Source organism: Dreissena polymorpha, chromosome 1 (assembly GCF_020536995.1).
Source record: "Dreissena polymorpha isolate Duluth1 chromosome 1, UMN_Dpol_1.0, whole genome shotgun sequence".
Lineage (NCBI taxonomy): Eukaryota > Metazoa > Mollusca > Bivalvia > Myida > Dreissenidae > Dreissena > Dreissena polymorpha.
The window spans coordinates 167,807,324-167,831,088 of NC_068355.1; the positions used below are offsets into that span (position 1 = coordinate 167,807,324).

The 23,765-nt window shown below is 34.7% G+C and overlaps 1 protein-coding gene across 1 annotated transcript in view; it reads left to right on the top strand.

The window, feature by feature from the left end:
- The window catches only part of LOC127864321 (A disintegrin and metalloproteinase with thrombospondin motifs 9-like), a 124,142-nt gene extending 100,735 nt beyond the window's left edge, over positions 1-23,407 (top strand). The window contains exons 25-35 of the mRNA XM_052403979.1: positions 10,168-10,332; positions 10,791-10,964; positions 11,460-11,630; positions 12,268-12,459; positions 13,057-13,192; positions 15,556-15,647; positions 16,702-16,796; positions 17,479-17,618; positions 18,387-18,583; positions 20,521-20,744; positions 21,877-23,407. Coding sequence (XP_052259939.1) covers positions 10,168-10,332; positions 10,791-10,964; positions 11,460-11,630; positions 12,268-12,459; positions 13,057-13,192; positions 15,556-15,647; positions 16,702-16,796; positions 17,479-17,618; positions 18,387-18,583; positions 20,521-20,607 — 1,449 coding nt within the window. The 3' untranslated portion in view covers positions 20,608-20,744; positions 21,877-23,407. The remainder of the gene's footprint in view (positions 1-10,167; positions 10,333-10,790; positions 10,965-11,459; positions 11,631-12,267; positions 12,460-13,056; positions 13,193-15,555; positions 15,648-16,701; positions 16,797-17,478; positions 17,619-18,386; positions 18,584-20,520; positions 20,745-21,876) is intronic.
- The last annotated feature ends 358 nt before the right edge of the window (positions 23,408-23,765 follow it).

Below are 23,765 nucleotides of genomic sequence, written 5' to 3' on the forward strand. Positions count from 1 at the left end.
CACTAGGTCAAAAGTCAAGGTCATGGTGACCTGAAATAGTAAAATGGTTTCTGGATGATAACTCAAGAACGCTTTTGCCTAGGTTCATGAAACTTCATTGGTATATTGATAATGACACGCAGATTACCCCTATTGATTATCAGGTCACTAGGTCAAAGGTCAAGGTCACAGTGCCAAAAAACGTATTCACACAATGGCTGTCAAGGTCACGGTGACTCAACTTAGAAAAATGGTTTCCGGATGATAACTCAAAATTGCTTAGGCCTAGGATCATGAAACTTCATAGGTACATTGATCATGACTCACAGATGAAAAAATGATGAAACTTGACCAGGATGTTTGTCTGAACAATATCTAGGTCAAGTTTGACATTTGGTAAAGATTGAATGGACCGACTTCTCTAAGGTGAGCGAACTAGGGCCATCTTGGCCCTCTTGTTTTTATCTTATTCTTGATTTTTTACTGGGGCTTTTTAGATCCAATGTTCACATTTATCAATATTAAGCATTTAATGACAAACTTCAAAACATGCCAAAATCTGTGAAAAGGCCCCTTTAACAGATAATTATTTTTCAACTTTTTAGCATGACCCTATTAGATGCTCCTTATTACAAGTGTCACAAATGTCACGTTTCCTGTATTTGTCTGAACAGGACAACTTGACGGTCGTCCATAGAATACTGCAGAAAAAATTGAACAATTCCACATGCTTGACTACGTTTTCACACAAAAATAATTTTATGATGTTAATTAAATATTTGTTTAAAAAAACAGTAATCAAGAATCAGACTAAAAATTATTTACACCTATAGAAACAATCACTGTTTTGACTGAAAATATAATATTTTATTTTATTTTCCACTCACTTAATCATATTTTCACAGAAAAAAATTGAAGTTAATAAAACATTGGTTAAAAAACAGCAACACAAACATCAGACTGAAAATTATTTATGCAGAAAGAAACAATGAAGTTTTTTTCATATTAAATGAAAATCAACCTTGAACCTTCCATAATCAATAATTGCCTGCAGGTGTCAGCACCTTATAACACATTCAATAAGCCTCTGAATTGTGAGAAAATCCTACATATTTGAACTATTATTATTTTCAAACAATAAACAGTCTATTATCAGACTGGGAATGTTCACTATCAGCATCTCATGTTGTAGTACACTGGTAATATGGCTTGGACAGCTTCCCAGTACCTGTCTGTTAATTGAGGCAGCCTTAAAGGCTGGCAACCAGGACAGAAAATCTGTTGTCTCTAAGTTTTAAGGCTGGTTGTCACATTTCTCTACCCAATTCCCCTATAAAGATTTATATTTTATAAATACAAATATCATTTTACACTGGTCCAAGCTTGTGTTTATGATGCATTTTGATGATTTTGTGTTAAATTAGTGACTTGATTTTTGTGCTATTAATTCCATAATTTGTTAATTTATTAGTGTGATATTTTAGCTTTATATTGATCAATATGAAAGCTGCATCTATTTTGTAAGCTGAGTCAAGCTCTTTATTTATTAATCTGAAAGTTAGTCTTATTCGTTATTGGGATTTTTATTTAGTGGACTGTAGTTGTTATTTGGATACTGTGTTACTAGCTGATTCTAGTTGTTATTTGGATAATGTATAAGTTGATTCTAGTTGTTATTTGGATAATGTATAAGTTGATTCTAGTTGTTATTTGGATAATGTATAAGTTGATTCTAGTTGTTATTTGGATTATGTATAAGTTGATTCTAGTTGTTATTTGGATAATGTGTAGGTTGATTCTAGTTGTTATTTGGATAATGTATAAGTTGATTCTAGTTGTTATTTGGATAATGTGTAGGTTGATTCTAGTTGTTATTTGGATTATGTATAAGTTGATTCTAGTTGTTATTTGGATAATGTATAAGTTGATTCTAGTTGTTATTTGGATAATGTGTAGGTTGATTCTAGTTGTTATTTGGATCATGTGTAAGTTGATTATAGTTGTTATTTGGATATGATAGCTTATTCTAGTTGTTATTGAGATATAGTGCTTTTTGTGTTCTAGTTGTTATTTGGCTAATTTGTAATCTTATTCTAGTTTTTATTTGGATGTGTCAGCTTATACTAGCTGTTATTAGTATAAAATGTAATCTTATTCTACAAGTTATTTTGATGTGTAAACTTGTTACAGTGTTGTTATTGTCCCCTACCGGTTTCACCATAGGGGACTTATGGTTTGCGCTCCGTCTGTCTGCAGTCTGTCTGTCTGTCCGTCACACTTTACTGGATCTTGCGATAACTTTAAAAGTTCTTCATATTTTTTCATGAAACTTTAAACATGGATAGATGGCAATATGGAGATTATGCACGTCATTTCATTTTGTTCCTGCGTAAAGAATTCTGGTTGCTATGGCAACAAATAGACTAGAAATACTGCTGAAAATGGTGGTTTTCTGGATCCTGCGATAACTTTAAAAGTTCTTCATATTTTTTTCATGAAACTTGAAACATGAATAGATGGCAATATGGACATTATGCACATCATTTCATTTTGTTCCTACGTCAAAAATTCTGTATGCTATGGCAACAAATTTAAAAAAAATCTGACAATTGTGGAATTTCTGACAATGGTGGAGCCGGTAGGGGACTTATATTGCTTGGCAATAGTCTTGTTTAGATATGTTATCTCGTTCCAGCTTTTTCGGCGTAGCTGTTTAACGTCACTTTTGACCTTAGGTGACCTTTAGGTTACATTCATAAAAATGCCCGCAGCTACCCACGAATGAATACACTTCATTTAGTCCATTGGCTGATTTGAGAATACCACCAGAACATTGGAAACATGGCTGCGTCTTTCTAACACTGTTTTACTGCATGTTCAGCGTGAAACAATTTTATCTCTTATGAAAAGGCATGATAGATTGAACAGTTTTGCATTGAACTCTTCACATCAATACAATTTGTGCGAAGATTCTACACCTTCGTCAGTTCGCGGTTAGTGTGTGTAAATGTCGGAGTTTATATACAGGTCATCACTGCGTTATATAATAAAGACGGTATAGCGTGAACTAGGTGAACTTGAATTTTCTTTAGACCAGATAGATGTTTAATGAAGATATCCAGCGATATAATTATGGTATGTCAATAATAGATTCTTAATGTGTTTTCAACAATACCATAATAAATATTATTTTTAATTAATTTTAACAAGAATTATTCCACCATATTGACTTATGTATTAAGCATGAGCGCGATGATTCTCGATACTGTTAATACTCGAATCAAATAGCAATGCCCGACAAACCACTAAAACAGGTTTGTTCAAAGAACGCGCGTATAAATATTTAAAATATGTATGGATACTTCGCGTGTGGCCGGTTGACTCGTATGTTTTAATTTCACTTCCATTATTGTTTTCGTTTTCTGTTTTTTATCTATAGGTTTATGACCAGCAATATGTAATAATGTAAAATAAGCTGCAAAAACTCTGCGTAACATCCCATACTGCGTGTGATGCAGCTAAGAACTGTACATAAAAAGACATTCGCTATCCTTGATCTCATTTATTGAACTCTTTACCTTTCATAAACTCCAACCACAATCAACGCCGTATATCTTTATGAAAAATATTTCTTGTTTGATAATGTGTATTCTTAATCTAGCTTTTATTTGATTTATTTGTATTATGATTCTGGCTGTTGTTAGATGACTGTAAAAACACACAAACCATAAGAAAAATCAGTAACTGATTAATTGTTTGCAACTTTGTATTGTATTAAGCAATTAGCATACCATAGCAATATGCCTTTAACCTTGAAATGTTATTTCATTATACTTGAAAATGATAAATAAAAAACAGAATAATAAAACAAAAAAAATATTGGCTGCGGTTTACCACAATGCTACATCAAAGATTTATTGGCCTGGAATGCTGTACATTTTTATAAATGCATTGTTATGTTATATTGCATTAATAATAATTGCTGTTTCCATGCCAAAATATGATGATCTCGCCTGCTCATGTCTCAACAGTTTTGGCGCATTTAATAATTTACGGTGAATTGTTTTAATCTGTCCATAAAAGTTATTGCTTTGTATTACATCATGAAGGCATTATGGCATTATGTCAGCCACTTCTTGTTTTTATGAAAAATGAGCAGCCCGTATACCTGTTTATTGTTAGAAAAGCACACATCACTGGCGTAGCTGTTAATGCTAGACTTAAGCTTATGAAACATATTTAAATAAGTTATTTTTTGGAAGAATGCGCCCAATTGAGCTTTAAGTTCTTAAGCCACATAATTCTTTGTCAATCTTTGAATTGTTTGTTCCGAAAAAAGCTATGTACTTTTCTTGTTGACTTTTGTACAAATATAATTATGTTTGCTTTTGTAAATTTTCTAATCTGCCAATTTGCCCTAATAATAAAAGGACAATGTTAAGTTTGGTGTTGTGAGAACTTGTATCAGACTCGATGGTGTGTGAATTCATATTGTGTGCGTTAGTTGACAGTTTTTATATGTATTCAAATAGTTACAACTACAGAGTCAGCATTTTAAGACTAAAGATTCAGATTGTTAAGACTCTATTTTCAGATTGTTAAAACTCTATATTCAGATTGTTAAAACTCTATATTCAGATTGTTAAAACTCTATATTCAGATTGTTAAAACTCTTTATTCAGATTGTTAAAACGCTTTATTCAGATTGTTAAAACTCTATATTCAGATTGTTAAAACTCTATTTTCAGATTGTTAAAACTCTATATTCAGATTGTTAAGACTCTATTTTCAGATTGTTAAAACTCTATTTTCAGATTGTTAAAACTCTTTATTCAGATTGTTAAAACTCTATATTCAGATTGTTAAAACTCTATATTCAGATTGTTAAAACTCTATATTCAGATTGTTAAAACTCTATATTCAGATTGTTAAGACTATATGTTCAAATAATTAAGACTAACGTAAAAGAATCATTAAAACTATTATTTTTGCTTGCCAAGAAAACATATTCAGATTATTTTAACAAAAGATTCAGAATGTAAAGTTTAAATACTCAGATTTTCAAGACTATAGATTTTGATTGTTTAGACTATAGATTCAGATTTTTGAAGATGCAGATTGTTAATACTATAGATTCAGATTGTTAGACTCACATGATTATCTCAAAACATTTTAGCTACGGACCTGCATCAAGTGTGTTAACTTAGTTCTGGGACTAGTATTTAATGCATTTAATTGTTCCTTGTAACCCACTTAGCGAATTTATTGTTAAAACAGTTGTGCTATTACGCATGTCTTCAACTTAGTTTTGTTGTTATGACGTCATTCAGAGTTTCCTCTATCAGAATGCTTGTTGTTTTTATGGCTGATTCTCTTCACATATATTTGAACTCTTAATACTTGCCAGACATTTGAAAATAATTGTTGTTGTGAGATTAGCAGATTGCAAAAGTAAGCTGATTTTCTCAGACACTCAACAGGGAGTTTTTGCTTATAATTTAACTAAGTTGGTTAATTGTGCAATTAAATCTTGTCTACATAATGTTCTTAGTGAAAATGCATGTGATGGGGCTTTAACAAATGTTGTTACCATGATGTGTAAGTGTTGTTTTCCATCAATTGTAATTAATCTTACAACCACAAACACATGATGTTGTGGAAACTTGCCAGCTTCCATTATTTGAATGCTGATTGAAATGGTATGATATAATGATAAACTGTACCAGAAAACCCCATGAAGCAAAAATTCTCATTGTTGGACTTGTTTTTTTGTTAACTTTGATTGTTATTCTTTAAAAGCCCTTCTTTGTTTTTTTGTTTTGATTTATTATATTTGTTCTGCTTATCAATGTAATCTAAGGAGATGTTGCTACATTGTATTTTTTGCTAACTTTGTTACTCTTTAAAAGCCCTTCTTTGTTTTTAGCTCACCTAAACACAACGTGCTCATGGTGAGCTTTTGTGATCGCCTTTTGTCCGTCATCCGTTGTCCGTCGTGCGTTGTTCGTTGGGCGACGTCAACATTTTCCTTGTTCACTCTCTAGAGGCCACATTTATTGTCCAATCTTCATGAAATTTGGTCAGAAGATTTGATTTCAATGATATCTTTGATGAGTTCCAAAATGGTTACGCTTGCTTGAAAAACATGGCTGCCAAGCGGCGGGGCATTTTTCCTTATATGGCTATATACGGCTATAGCAATTTCTTGTTAACACTCTAGAGGCCACATTTATTGTCCGATCCTCATAAAACTTGGTCAGAAGATTCATTGACATTAACATAGTTATTAACACTCATGATAAGCCTTTCAACTAAGAGATAACTGAAAGAAAGACAACATGTACATGATTTTGCAGTATTTATGTAGTATTTATCTCCCTAGTTTAACCTGGTTCAGTAATCTATTTTTCGGCGTAAGCTGTATTAAGCCAGCTTTTCACCCTGACTTTGTAAGTGTCCAATAATACTCAAATAAAATTTCCCGCGGCTAGGTACGAATGAATACACTTCATTTATTCCATTGGCTGATTTGAGTATAACACCAGAACATTGGAAACATATCCGCATCTTTGTAACACTGTTTTACTGCATGAAACAATTTTATCTCTAATTAAAAGGCTCAATAGATAGAACAGTTTTACAATCAATTTTCGACATAAATACAGTTTGTGCGTTCACCTTTTATTTTCAGAGAATTACCAGCGCAAAAGCGTTTATACTAAAGGCTATGTTGTCATATTTAGTACTTACTTGCATTGCATTTCAACCCGCGAGGTTCGGGTCAATGCGCGGCCATTTGTGAAAGTCAGAGTTTATATACAGTTCATCACCGGAGTTCGCAGAAGGGGTTGCGATCATTGTGTTACACCGGTCTTACTGACAATAACGTAGTGACTGTAATGCATTGCATTCCAATCCGCAAGGTATCAAGGTCAGTTTGCGGTCAGTTGCAGAAATCTTTATATAAACGCCGTCTCGTAAACTTTGTGCACTTGAAGTCTGTTTTGATCAGAAAGATACTAAATAAAGATATTCGGCGATATTATTGTGGTATGTCAATCATCGATTTTTGATATGGTTTCAACATTTGCATGATAAGGACCAATTTTTATAAAATTAATTAGAAATATTTATCCATTTAGACCAGTTTATTAAGCATGAGCACAATAATTCGCTATACTATAATTATGCAATTAAATAAGATTCGAGTATTGCCGGCTGACCTATATGCACACTTTATTTTCATATTTCTTGTGTTTTTCTATTCTGTAAATATAGATATCTGAGTAATAATATCACATAAAGCAAAATAAGCCACGAAATCTGGCGCAACACCCCGTAATTGATTTGCTTATGATGTAACTAAGAACTGCGCACAAAAAAGGCATCCGCTACTTTTTATCTCATAGAGATAACTTTTGATCGTTCATAAACATCGACCACAATCAACGCCGTATATCTTTTTTAAAGATATTTCTTGTTAGTTCTGCTCTGGAATTTAGGAAGATATTGTTCATTAATAAATGCACTGTTCTGAGGGAAAATTGACTACTCTGCCATTGATCTCTTCTGATCTGTATAAAATAAGCTGTTTGGGCTGATTTAAACACCTCTTGATGCTTTCTTGAAAAGTTAACAGCTCTTGAAAAAGGTTGGAATTTTGAAATAATTAAACTCTAAATTATTTTTAACACCAGCATCAAGACATTTTGGCATTATTTTCTAAATTATTCTTATTATTTAGATTATTTTTATTTGGCATTTTCTAAATTAGAAAGACTCTATTCTATTTCAATAACTGTAGCAAATTTTCCTTATTTTTACATTTGATTCATTGAAGTTTCCTTTACAGTAACTTATATTTATATCAGTTTTTTTTTTTTTTACAGATTTTGAACTTCTTTTTACATTATTGCATAAACTCCATCTATAATGCCCTCTGGCAGGGTGCAGATAATTGGCAAAAGCAGGGCTTGAACGGGAGAAATCGTGTATTAATAAGGCGATTCACGCGCGGTTCAAGCCCTGTTATGTGTTTTTCACATCCATAATCTGATCCACACGCAGTTACTTCCCTTCTCCAGCCTTTGACGACTTTCCAAGCATAAATTACAGGTGGAAGTAACGTACCCTGGATAGTATTTTTTTAAGGAACCCAATATATTCAAATCAATACATAAAATCATGCTTAATGAGAAAAAAATTGACAAAGAATTATGATTTCAATATCAGAGGGTGTTTTTTTTCATGGCTCTTTGTCAATTTTTTTCTCATTAAACATGATTTTATATATTAATTTGAACCTAAAAATATTTAAATAAATCAATAAAAATACTATCCTGGGTACGTTACTTCCACCTGTGGCATAAATGGGGAACTGAATAAGCACCAGTTTCCTCATGCATGCAGGGATAATGGCAATGACTATTTCAATCCACTTTTCAAATTATACCATCTGCACTCTCTTGACAGCAGCTTAATTTTATTGGCAACGTAAATGAAGTTAAGGTTATTTACTCAACACTTTCAAAGACTATGCTGTAAATGAAACTGTTTATGTACCTTTAACGTTCCTGTTGTAAATTCTAAAATAATTTCTCATTTCTTACTTTGCGCGGCTGCATTTCAACTTTGCATTAATCCACTGTTTGAACACATTTTAAATCGAAAACTGCCTATCCGAAGGTAAAGCCTTTTATTTAGGATGATGACCGAGTGAGGCATATGTAAAACACAACCTTGAACTGTATTGAAAGAATTATTTTGTCGATGTCGAATGAACAAGAGATAAATGTTATTTGAATTTAGTTTGGTATGTGTGATTTGTTAATGCAATAATAGCGAAAAAACACATTTTCTCGGACATGATCATCTGCGGGCGCTCTCAAAATCCGTTCCGAACGGATTTTTCGAACGCCCGCAGATGATCATGCCCTCGAAAACGTGTATTATCCCTATATTTATTAAGGTATTTGCTGTATGTTGTTCATTTTTGTAACGATACTTAGATTCTTTAGACTTGGCTTGTACCTGTTCTTAAATTTCTGTCATTGTTCTTCATTTTCCGAGTTCTTGGAATATTGGAATAAAAATAGTTATTTTTGTTAAAGCAGGTTTTCACTTATAAATAAATTCTTTGAGTGTATTTAGGTGTCCCTGACTGAACGCCTTTAGTTAATTGAATTACAACCAGTCAGTATAGTCATCCTGACCGGAAATAAGAGTTCGTCAAATAAATATTTCCGCATTACATAAGTGCTCACAAAGTTACATAACTTGTAAGCGTCCTGTGACCGGTTCATTTGCGTAAGCGAAGGAGACGGCACTACCACACCTGGATAGGACAGTTGAGTTCGATAATGGTTTGGATTGGTAAAAAAACATGGCCGCCAGGGGGGGTCTTTTTCCTTATATTTATATAGTAAAAAAGCTTGTGAACACTCTAGAAGTCACATGTTTTGCCTAATCATCATGAAATTTTGTCAAAACAATAGTTATGAGGATGTCTCGGACGAGTTTGAAAATGGTCATGATCAGTGAAAAAACATGGCCGCCAGGGAGTGGGGCAGTTTTCTTTATGTGTTTATAGTGACAACATGTGAACAGTCTAGAAGACACATTTTTTCCCAATCTTCATGAAATTTGGACATATCTTGGAAGAGTTAAAAAATGGTTCAGGTCTGTTAAAAAATCATGGCGCCAAGGGGCCATTTGTTGTTCATTCTTCATGATACTTGGTTAGAACATTTGTTCCATTGATATCTTGGGCTGAAAAGAACAGGTCATTTCTTTTTATCTCAGGTGAGCGACTTTGGGCCTTTCAGGCCCTCTTGTTTTTGTTTTGATTAATTATATTTGTTCTGTTAACTAAGGGGATGTTACTACATTGGTATCACATCAATATGATGCTGGCTTGTCAAAACATTTTTATCTTAAATTGGAACGGGAAAATAAAATCTCCCTTTAGATGTATTTTTTCTAACTATCTCTTTAAAAAAACAAAAAAACCTTACATAAAGCCATGTCTTATAACAAGGACAATATTATTATGTTGAGTATTGAGAGTGAAATGGACTACATGTATAAAGCACCTAAATCAGCTTCAGGCCTAAACCTTATTTTATGTGTTTTACTAAAATGTTGATAATTATACAAAGAGAAATAACATAAATATAATTTTGTTTTTAGTGCTCTGTAACCTGTGGCACTGGTTCATCGCAACGTGAGGTCATCTGCGTGTCTGAATCTGGGATCCCGCATCCATCGTCTGAGTGTGATGATCAAAAACCTAGGAACACTAAACGATGTACAAAGACACCATGTCCATCCTGGGCCTATACCAAATGGGGAAAGGTCAATTTATGCAAGATTGAATAATTCCATGACCTTATCACAAGATTCTATATGAGATGTTTGCAGTCAATGTAACTATAATAAAAGGAAGAAAACAGTGTCCACTCAATACTTTGCATTATACTATTTGAATTGATCTTCATATATTGATATGTCAAACTCAAATCTTGTTTGGGAGTGTACATGTTGTGGTTCTGGTCAAGGTCACAACTTCTATAAATATAACAGTTATTATTTTGTTGACAAAGTATTTTTCCTATAAAAAATGTTCATGCAATTTTAATGTGTTCCATTTCTGATTGTTGTATTTTAAATGTTTCTTATCCTGCTGTTGTATTTTAAGTGTTTCACTTCATGTTGCTGTATTTTCAGTGTTCCACTTCCTGTTGTTGTGGTTTCAGTGTTCCACTTCCTGTTGTTGTTTTTCAGTTTTCCACTTCCTGTTGTTGTTGTTTCAGTGTTCCACTTCCTGTGGTACAGGTACCCAGCACAGGCAGGTTGTGTGTCGTGTGGGAAGCCGTGACATTGTACCTCATGACCTGTGTCTCAACGCCAAGCGACCTAAGGCAGAGAAGAAGTGCAACCAGCGACCCTGCTCGGACTACATGTGGAAGGCCATGGAATGGTCTAATGTAAGGTTTAGATTTGATCATCATCATCATCATTATCATTATAATCATTTTTATCATCCTCTTCCTTTGTTTTCTCTTTCTCATCATCACCACCACCATTGCTGCCATTATTGTCATCATTATCATCATTATCACCACCACCGCCATCATCATCATCACCATCATCATAATCAATTTTGTCATCAATTTTGTCATCACTATCATTATCATAATCATCATCATCATCATTATTGTCATCATTATCATCATCATCTTTTTATCTTCAGTTTTCCTTATGGATGGGCCATTTGTTAAAACTATATATATTAAGATTGTTAAGGCTATCAATAAAAACACATTTTTCTTCTGCATTATCTGATCTCTGATCTCTGTTCTGATTATCAGTATTTCATGTTTTTGTAAGTGTAGTCATCAATTTAAATAATCATCATCAAAATTGGCCAGCTTCATTGTCTACCACATGATGAAATGATACATGATTACTTTCCACTCTAGTGTACAAAAGACTGTGGTTTCGGAATGAAGACAAGAGAGGTCATTTGCACTAACATAGAAAATGAACCAGTCAACAGTAGCCTGTGTGATGTAGAAAAACGTCCAAAAGACCGAAGACGATGTAGCGAGTTTCCTTGCCCATTCATGTGGAACACTAGCCCGTGGTCGGAAGTAAGTGTAAAGTAACTACCCATTAATGTGTTATTTCATATGGTGTCGGTCTAGCAATCTGGAGGTCCCAGGTGTAATCCCCACTCTTAGATGGTTCCTATACTCTTGTTTGACACCAATCACTGGTTGTACCCAGTCAATTTACTGAAGTGTCCGATAAGCCTAAGGCTTTGGATGCAATGAAGCTAAAATAAATAGGTTTAAACTAACACACAACTTTTCAGTAGCAAATGGCAATTATAATTAATGTGTTATGTTTACACAGCAGAAAACATATGTCGTTTTTCGAATAATGACCAATTTTTCAGCAATTAATTGCAATTTCAACTTTCTCTGACACTTAAAAGGCACTTAATTATAAGAGCCGTGTGCTTGAAAAACTGGACTAAATGCATTTGCGTAAAATGTCATCCAAAATTTGCCTTGGCAGTCCGCAATGCTTAAAATGGAGGACACTTTCTGCTTTTATGTTATTTTTGGTTTAAAGAAAATCTCTTCTTAGCTTAAACCAGTTATGGTGGAAAGTTTTGTCTCGGATTGGCCTGTCAAGGCTAACAAAGGACAACACTTTACGTACATGCGTTATGCCCAGTTTTCCCAGAATGCACCTGATACATATTTCCTCCCTGTCTCTCAGTGCTCTGCATCCTGCGGGGAAGGCAGTCAATCTCGTCGAGCAGTTTGTCAGGCGGTGACAAAGGAAGGATGGATTCTTCCAGGCGAGGTCCCGTACGGGTGCAAGATCTCTGACAGGCCTCCCGAGTCCCAGATCTGCAACCACGGACCATGCCAGGCCCGTTACAAGTGGGTCGTCGCCCCATGGGGAGAGGTGAGGGAATAACATTACAGAAAAACGCTGCAATAATATGAAACCCCTTGTTTAGACTGTCAAAAAGAGTTAGAAATAGGAAAATTTGATTATATTGCATAAGTCGATAGTAATATGTATATTGAAATGAAGGTTCATGATGGCTGAAATATAATTTTGGGGATAAGCTTCTGATTTATGGGTACTATTTTCCATTTTATTACATTCAATATTTAAATGATATTGTTTGGAGTGAATACAACATTAGGTAAATATGACAGAAATGTCTTAATCTAAAATCCTGACTTCAGACTTTGTTCAGCTGTATGCTAGTTTATTCTTTTTAAACATGGCAACCATGATACTGAGTGTCAAGCATTTAATAAATTAAAATCATACCTATGATGTAGAACCCATTCCCTCATTTAGACATAATTTATCTCATATTCACTTGTGACCAAGATTGAGGTTTAGAATATCACTTTTAGTCGCTGAGTATTTGCATGTTCTCATCAGTTCATCTATTGACATATTGTGAAGAAACAAGACTATTGTTTGTTCTTCCATTGTTGTGTTTGTTAATGTTGTCAACTTCCTTCATCTGGCTATGTATATCAGTGCTCTACGCGATGTGGCCATGGCGTGGAGAGACGTCTGGTACAGTGTGTTGACCCCACGGGAAAAAAGAAAACAAAAAAATTATGTTCCAAGGCCCACCGACCTGATGGCCGTAGACCCTGTTATAATGGACCATGTAAGTGCCTAACTTGTTACATTAGCGATGTTCCAGGTAAACTGGGCCTTATGCATCTGCATAAAGTGTCATCCAAGATAAGCCTGTGCAATCTGCACAGGCTAATAACGGACAACTCTATCCTCTTTTTCGTGGAATGTTTCGTTTTTTAGAAGAAAACTCTTCTGAACAAAAATCCAATTTAGGTGGAAAGTGACATCCTTGATTAACCTATGCGTACTCCACAGGCTTATAAGTGATGACACTTTACACACATGCATTCAGTCCAGGCTTATATGGGATGACACTTTACACACATGCATTCAGTCCAGGCTTATATGGGATGACACTTTAAACACATTCATTCAGTCCAGGCTTATATGGGATGACACTTTACACACATGCATTCAGTCCAGGCTTATATGGGATGACACTTTACACACATTCATTCAGTCCAGGCTTATATGGGATGACACTTTACACACATGCATTCAGTCCAGGCTTATATGTGATGACACTTTACACACATGCATTCAGTCCATGCTTATATGGGATGACACTTTACACACATGCATTCAGTCCAGACTTATATGGGATGACACTTTACACACATGCATTCAGTCCAGACTTATATGGGATGACACTTTACACACATTCATTCAGTCCAGGCTTATATGGGATGACACTTTACACACATGCATTCAGTCCAGACTTATATGGGATGACACTTTACACACATGCATTCAGTCCAGACTTATATGGGATGACACTTTACACACATGCATTCAGTCCAGGCTTATATGGGATGACACTTTACACACATTCATTCAGTCCAGGCTTACATGGGATGACACTTTACACACATGCATTCAGTCCAGACTTATATGGGATGACACTTTACACACATGCATTCAGTCCAGACTTATATGGGATGACACTTTACACACATTCATTCAGCCCAGGCTTATATGGGATGACACTTTACACACATGCATTCAGCCCAGGCTTATATGGGATGACACTTTACACACATGCATTCAGTCCAGGCTTATGTGGGATGACACTTTACACACATTCATTCAGCCCAGGCTTATATGGGATGACACTTTACACACATGCATTCAGTCCAGGCTTATATGGGATGACACTTTACACACATGCATTCAGTCCAGGCTTATATGGGATGACACTTTACACACATGCATTCAGCACAGGCTTATATGGGATGACACTTTACACACATGCATTCAGCACAGGCTAATATGGGATGACACTTTACACACATGCATTCAGTCCAGGCTTATATGGGATGACACTTTACACACTTATATGGGATGACACTTTACACACATGCATTCAGTCCAGGCTTATATGGGATGACACTTTACACACTTATATGGGATGACACTTTACACACATGCATTCAGTCCAGGCTTATATGGGATGACACTTAACACACTTATATGGGATAACACTTTACACACATGCATTCAGCCCAGGCTTATATGGGATGACACATTACACACATGCATTCAGTCCAGGCTTATATGGGATGACACTTTACACACATTCATTCAGTCCAGGCTTATATGGGATGACACTTTACACACATGCATTCAGTCCAGGCTTATATGGGATGACACTTTACACACATTCATTCAGTCCAGGCTTATATGGGATGACACTTTACACACATGCATTCAGTCCAGACTTATATGGGATGACACTTTACACACATGCATTCAGTCCAGGCTTATATGGGATGACACTTTACACACATTCATTCAGTCCAGGCTTATATGGGATGACACTTTACACACATGCATTCAGTCCAGGCTTATATGTGATGACACTTTACACACATGCATTCAGCCCAGGCTTATATGGGATGACACTTTACACACATGCATTCAGTCCAGGCTTATATGGGATGACACATTACACACATGCATTCAGTCCATGCTTATATGGGATGACACTTTACACACATGCATTCAGTCCAGGCTTATATGGGATGACACTTTACACACATGCATTCAGTCCAGACTTATATGGGAGGACACTTTACACACATGCATTCAGTCCAGGCTTATATGGGATGACACTTTACACACATGCATTCAGTCCAGACTTATATGGGATGACACTTTACACACATGCATTCAGTCCAGGCTTATATGGGATGACACTTTACACACATTCATTCAGTCCAGGCTTATATGGGATGACATATAATACTTTAAGTTACAATAGAGTTCAATGTTTTTTTTATTATTTCAATGTTTCAATATTATCTCATTCAATCTTGTACATCCGAATTAGTGGATAGTGTTATAATTTCTTTACACATTCAAATTTAATTCAAATATTGTTTTTTAATCAAGGCTTTGCAAGATCATGTAAACAACTCAAAGAGGAGACTTCAATACGTCAAGATGGCAGTTATAAGCTATTTGTGCGTGGGCGACTTTTAGAGGTATGTTCATTTCAAGAGCAACATCTGTTGACCGAGTGTGATTGTTAGGATAAATGTGTCCACAAATGTCAATCATTGGTTTTGAGTACAGATATTTACCATATATATTTAATGAAAAATGGGCAACCATGTAGAAGAATCGATCTTGTAAAATGGGTAAACATGCTTAAGTGGCAATCATGTAAGATGGGTGACTATTTTAAACCCACACGCAAATCGGTTCAACTGGTTTTAATAAGATTTTCATAGGTTTGAAAAAGCAATTACTGCGGTGGTTAATGGTTGTTGGACACATCTTCAAGAAACTAGTCTTTTATAAAGATTGTTGTGGAAGGGAAATAATCAAAATAAAATTGCAAACAAAATAATTGGTGGGTTGTCAAACTGATGTATCTGTGTGTATGTGTCAGATAAGATTTTTTAATACTAGACTCTAAATGTCATTGTAATATGATAAATAAGTTAAGTATATTGAAGTAATACAGGTATGGCAATCGTTTAGATGAACCAACAGTTATTGATTTAATCTATCACTGTGGATTGATGATTGGTATTAATTGGATATAAAGAAAAAAAGTCTGTAGTATTTATATGCAGGCATCAAAATCTGCAGTTGGGCCATGTAATAAGCCCAATCATTTATATTATTACTTAAAACCAAGAATCTGCTACAAACTCGCCTATATGATACCAAGAATCTGCTACAAACTCGCCTATATGATACCAAGAATCTGCTACAAACTCGCCTATATGATACCAAGAATCTGCTACAAACTCGCCTATATGATACCAAGAATCTGAGCAAGCCTTATTGAAAACTTACCGCTGCAGGGGCTTGCAGGCTATATATATTGTTCATCACTGTAGATGCAGGGGCTTGCAGGCTATATATATTGTTCATCACTGTAGATGCAGGGGCTTGCAGGCTATATATATTGTTCATCACTGTAGATGCAGGGGCTTGCAGGCTATATATATTGTTCATCACTATAGATGCAAAAACTACTTGTCTGTTTACCTTGAAAAACATTTAAAAGGTGACAACTTTTTTCAGATATACTGTAAAAATATGCGCGACAAGTTTCCAGAAGAATTCCTGACTTTACCAGCAGGGGACGTGGAGAACTTCTCAGAAATCTATCCATTCAGGTATACAGACTTTGTTCTTCTAAACAAATGATCAGGTAAAGAAGTGCTCATATAAATGACTGATTATGTAAACAAGTAATCATCTAAACCAGCTATCAGCTAGGAGAGTTATCATCTTAATGACTTGTTATCTAAACTTGTGATCTTCAAGTGTATGATTATCTAAACCAGTGATTATCTAAATGAGTGATCATCTAAACGAGTGATCATCTAAACGAGTGATCATCACAACAAGTTATCATCCAAATTAGTGATTGTGTTAACTAGTGATCATCTTAACTAGTTATCATCTAAAGGTGTAATTATCTAAATGAGCGATAATCTAAATGAGTGATAATCTAAACAAATGATTAAGCGTCCTTTAAATCAGTCAAATTATCAATTTTATTTTATTTGGATTCCAGTCACTTCATTTGTTATTTGCGTACATCTGATTTTGATTATTCACTTATATAAAATGTTTACTAGCATGTGTATCTGTTGTTCTGGCCCTCTTAAATATCGCGCCTACGAATTTTAAAGGAAAAGATTTTAAAACAACCATGTTTGATATGCAATCTGTAGTTAAATCTGCGTTGATTTACATTTTACACTTAAATAAAAAAAATGTAAAAAAGATAAATAAAACTTTACTTGAAGGAAAACATAGTTATATTTAAAAACTTTGTTTCAAAACACACAGATTAAAGCGACGTCGCACCTGCCCTAACAATGGGACCCGGCCAGAGGCCTGCACCGAGTGTCGTGACCGGCCCTACCAGAACGCGGGCAAGACGTCTTACTCCAAAGTGAAGATTGATCTACTTACTCTGCAGCTACAAGGTGCGTGGCCTCTCCTTTATCTATCATCTATTAAGACTTGCCACTCTGCAGCTACAAGGTGCGTGGCCTCTCCTTTATCTATCATCTATTAAGACTTTCCACTCTGCAGCTACAAGGTGCGTGGCCTCTCCTTTATCTATCATCTATTAAGACTACAAGGTGCGTGGCCTCTCCTTTATCTATCATCTATTAAGACTTGCCACTCTGCAGCTACAAGGTGCGTGGCCTCTCCTGTATCTATCATCTATTAAGACTTGCCGCAAAAAACACATACACAAATAATGTTTAACATACTGTGGCGATAGTTACTAAAGCATTTAGCCCCAAACTGTTCCCTCTGACGTTAATATTTTAAGCAGATACAAAAGCATCTTACTTAAACCCTCGATTTACATAGTATTTAATAGTATGAACTAATAAAATTTTGTGAAGAAATAGAGTTCAAAACCTGCTATGGAAATATTTTTGGTTAAAAACCGGTAAAGATTGAAACTCATTTGGGGTTCAATACAGTTTACTCATCCCAGTGAGATTTAAAATAAAATTCCATGTTGCATTATAGTCTGTTGCATTAAACATATAAGATTTACCAAAATCAACTTCTCGCAAAAAAATAAATACTATTTCAATGTCACACATAAGTTTCTCAACATCCATCAACGGCAAACACATTCCACTCTGTTACAAAAACATATAAAGAATTAACAATTCATCTTATTCATCATAATTATCAACTTATCCAATAATACAAAAAGTGTACAATTCCAGTGACAGACCAAAGTTTCTCAACATCCATCAATGGAAAACACATTCCACTCGGCACGGCGGGCGACTGTTACAGCAGTGGCGACTGTCCACAGGGGCGCTTCCTCATCAACCTCTCAGGAACGGGGCTGGCTGTTACCCACAACACCACTTGGGTCACACAGGGCAAGAACTCCTCTCAGCGCATTGAACGAATTCAGGTACGTAGAGTCTCTTGTCTCTCTGGTGATAGGCTTAAAAACTGCTTTATGTATTGTTGAAAAACATACTTAAGTGTTCTCATATTTAAAAAAAAACTTGTTTGACAGCTCATTGAAGGTTTAACATTGTACATTTGTATGTAACATTGTAGTGTTGTTCTCTAAAATTTGTTTAAAAAGTGCCCATGGTTGAAACAATTCAAGTCCAAAGGTCTAATGTGTCTTTATTATAATTTGCTAGATAATACTTCATGGAGTGTCGAATGGTATTCCTCAGTACTGTGGCAAGTTCTAGTTGACTCTTTTATTTTGCAAACTTCGTAATACTCTAATTTCACACTATGTATAGCAGGAGAATGCTTATCGAATCTTTTATTCTTTTATTCAGACTTTGTATTCCCCTAGTTCAGACTCTGTTATTTCCTTTTTCAGACTGTGCAATTCAGACACTTTAATTCCATAATTTAAACCATTTAATGCCCTACTGTAGAATCTGTAATTCCTTAATTCAGTCTATGCATCTCTTTTATTGTCCCCTACCGGTTTCACCGGAGGGGACTTATGGTTTGCGCTCTGTGTGTCCGTCAGTCCGTCAGTCTGTCACACTTTTCTGGATCCTGTGATAACTTAAAATGTTCTTTATATTTTTTCATGAAACTTTAAGCATGGACAGATGGCAATATGGAGATTATGCACGTCATTTAATTTTGTCCCTATGTAAAGAATTCTGGTTGCTATGGCAACAAATAGACTAGAAATACTCCTGAAAATGCTGGATCCTGCACACTTTTCTGGATCCTGCGATAACTAAAAAGGTTCTTTATATTTTTCATGAAACTTGAAACATTGATAGATGGCAATATGGACATTATGCACGTCATTTCATTTTGTTCCTACGTCAAAAATTCTGGTTGCTATGGCAACATTTTTTTATTTTTTTAAATTTGACAATGGTGGAGCCGGTAGGGGACATATATTGCTTGGCAATAGTCTTGTTCAGACTGTAGTTCCTTTATTCAGACTATGTAATTCCATCATTCAGACAGTTAAATTACTTAATACCAACTCTTTTAATACCTGATTGCAGATTCTACCTATGTAGACTGTAATTCCCGAACTTCACAAAGTTTAACTCTGTATTTCAGGAAAATGCTTATTGACTCTGTAATTCAGGACAATGCTAATTGACTCTGTAATTCAGGACAACTCTAATTGACTCTATAATTCAGGACAATGCTAATTGATTCTGTAATTCAGGACAATGCTAATTGACTCTGTAGTTCAGGACAATGCTAATGGACTCTGTTATTCAGGACAATGCTACTTGACTCTGTAATTCAGGACAATGCTATTTGACTCTGTAATTCAGGACAACACTAATTGACTCTGTAATTCAGGACAACACTAATTGACTCTGTAATTCAGGACAATGCTAATTTACTCTGTAATTCAGGACAATGCTAATTTACTCTGTAATTCAGGACAATGCTAATTGACTCTGTAATTCAGGACACAGCTAATTAACTATGTAGTTCAGGACAATGTTAATCGACTCTGTAGTTCAGGACTTTGCTAATTGACTCTGTAATTCAGGACACTTCTAACTGACTCAGTAATTCAGGACAATGCTAATGACTCTGTAATTCAGGACACTTCTAACTGACTCTGTAATTCAGGACAATGCTAATGACTCTGTAATTCAGGATACTGCTAACTGACTCTGTAATTCAGGACACTTCTAACTGACTCTGTAATTCAGGACAATGCTAATTGACTCTGTAATTCAGGACACTTCTAATTGACTCTGTAATTCAGGACAATGCTAATTGACTCTGTAATTCAGGACACTTCTAATTGACTCTGTAATTCAGGACAATGCTAACTGACTCTGTAATTCAGGACAATGCTAATTGACTCTGTAATATCCGATATTCCAGGATGGTGAGATCGTGCAAGGCTGGTGTGGGGGTCTCTGTGGCTGGTGCTCGCCTCAGACTGGTATACAGCTCACCGTACTCTCCTAGTTGTTCTCCTGGGGGCGGGCCTTGGAGCGGGAAATATCGTGCAACCAGTCCAAGATGAGTGGGGAATTGTTGTCACACTACCGCAGAAAAGCGTCTTTCATTTTTGTTTTTCTTTGAGATTATCAACTCAGTTTTTGGTAAGGCATTCTTTTGAGCTTTCTTTATGTGTTTTTTTATGTTTTGTAAATATTATTATTTCAGATTGTACTTCACATAATTTGTCCTTTATCTATAAGACCGGTTTAGATCCATGAAATATGTAGAAGCATTCAGAGTATTATGATTATGTATACTAAATATGTACTTGGCAAGCTTAACATTGGAGAATGACATGTATTGTTGGGTTTAACCATTTACCACGTACATACGTATTTTGACATATGTGTGGTCCCTAAGAAAGTTACATTTAATTAAAGACCTATCTTACTAGATTCAAGTTTTAGAGGCTTTCCAACCCTTAGAAACTGATGAGCAGCAAACAGCATAAAACCTGCAGGTTGTTCTGGTTTAATGCTGGTTGCAAACGCTATTTTGACTTCGCTTCTAATGGGGGAAAGGGTAAAATGCACTGTGAGGTTTTGCTGTATTGTATTTGGCTGTTCACACTGGCGATTGATTAACAGGGAACAATTATTTGAAATCAATTATTATTTGAATATGTTTGAAAATCTTACATTTAATTTTAAAAATAAATAAAAATGATATGGATGGCCAGAAACTCTGTTTATTCATGCTTTCGAATTTAATCTTGAAACTATTTGATTATTGATTTCAATGATAATTTTTTTAAATATATTTTACAAAATGATATGATTATGTTGTATAGATCATTTCAACAAAACAAATGTGTAATCATAAATATGAGAACACAATTTGTTCAATTATTCTGTTTCAAATTATATGTATTACTGAATGTTTATGCCCCTACAGAATGGGGGGCATAAGGCATAGCACTTGTTCGTACTTACATCCCAAAGCCTGTGTTTTTAACTCTTTTTTAACCCTTTCCCACTCAGAAGCAAAGTAAAAATGGCTATGTGCAAACAGCATAAAACCAGAACATCCTGCGAGTAACGCTAGTCGAGCGCGAGTAACTCAGGGATGGAGAGATTTAAGCCTTGAAAGCTTGAATTTAGAAAGAAAGGTCTAAAATTAAAGTTAGCTTTTAAGATGACAACAAATGCTTCAAAATATGTTTTAAATGGTAAAGGGTTAACTACTGTGTGGAATTTTAAAACTTTCAACGTGTTTTTTTCCCTCTTATTTCAGTATGTACATTGCAGCTGTCTGGGGAACTGCCCATTGTAAATACCACATTGTTCCAGGCCATCTTCCTGTTGTGTTGTTATTGAATTGTTTTATTTTGGAGATGAACTTTTTGACTATGTCCTCAGTTTTATTTATACGTGTGTGTTATTGTTTGGCGATTGTGTTTGTTTAGATCATGGATTGTAATTGTACCAAAATGACTGTTATTGAGATAAACTTTTGAGTTTGTACTTTGTAGTGCCTGTTTATTTATATCAAAATGTGTCTGAGTTTATTCTGTTTATTATTCATATTACATAATTTATTTATTGCTTACAGTTGTATATATAACATAAGTATTGGCTTAACAACATGCAATTTTTAAAATAAATATTTGTTTGTCTAAATTTATTTTACTCTTGCATGTGTTATATTTATTTAATTGAATTTACCTAAATTTGCGAATATTTTTTCTTAGATTGGATTTTGAATGAATGGGAATGTTTTGTGTTTATAATTTGGTAAATGCGTGTCAGTGTATGTTTTGATTTATTAAATATGCATAATTTGTCTTTTTACCATTAACATTTTTTGTCTTCCTTTTCATTTCTTTATAGCAAAAATCAAATAACTTATTTAAATCTCAGTTTTTATGCACACGTTAATGTTTCTTATTAAAGATTAACTAGTTAAACCTTTTTAATAATTCATTAGAAAAATCTGTTATTTTGTTCATAGTATGTAACAAATGTAAAATGCTATACGTTTATGATTACAACTAATTGAGCAATAATTGTTTTGTAAAGGTTGCAAAATCATTTGTTATTCATCAGACATAACAGTACAGTATGTGTGTAAATGAATACAGCTACAAATTATTTATTTGATCATTTTGCATTAAAATTACTCATTTGTACCGTCCTAGGCCAAGCGGAAAGTTGCAATACGACAACATTTTGTTTCATACACATTGTTTTATATTTCCGAGGTAAAATCAGGTAATAATTCAGGAAGATTTATTTGTCATTTCATGAGAGCATGATCTAAGCAAAAATTCATTGTAAGTTTGATGGTGTCAAATGTTTATTTCAATTTGTTTTTGCAGTCCAATTTATTTGTCAATTTCTAGAATAACTTGTGAACACTTGGCACCAAAAAGGTCTACTAAAAGACAGTAAACTTTAAATTACATAATTAATTACAAAATGAAGAGGATATTTTTTCTGTTTTTATAACCATTTACCTTTTATAGTAGAGCTATTTGCTTGTTATCTTAACATTTTTCATTACGAACATTTTTTTAGCTCACCTGAGCACAACGTGCTCATGGTGAGCTTTTGTGATCGCTTTTTGTCCGTTGTGCGTTGTGCGTCGTCAACATTTGCCTTGTTAACTCTCTAGAGGCCACATTTATTGTCCAATCTTCATGAAATTTGGTCAGAACATTGGTTTCAATGATATCTTGGATGAGTTCGTAAATGGTTATGTTTGCTTGAAAAACATGGCTGCCAAGGGGCGGGGTATTTTCTCTTATATGGCTATATATGGCTATTGTAAAATCTTGTTAACACTAGAGGCCACATTTATTGTCTGATCTTCATAAAACTTAGTCAGAAAATTCATCCCGATCATATCTTGGACGAGTTCGAAAATGATGCCCGTTGGTTGAAAAACATGGCCGCCAGGGGGCGGGGCATTTTTCCTTATATGGCTATAGTTAAACCTTGTTAACAATCTAGAGACCACATTTATTTTCCCATCTTCGTGAAACTTGGTCAGAAGATTTGTCCCAATAATATCTTGTTATCTCAGGTGAGCGACTTTGGGCCTTTGAGGCCCTCTTGTTTAAACAGCATTAAAGTGTGAAAATTGCAAAACATGGATGTGAAAATTCCTGCTAAAATGGCGGC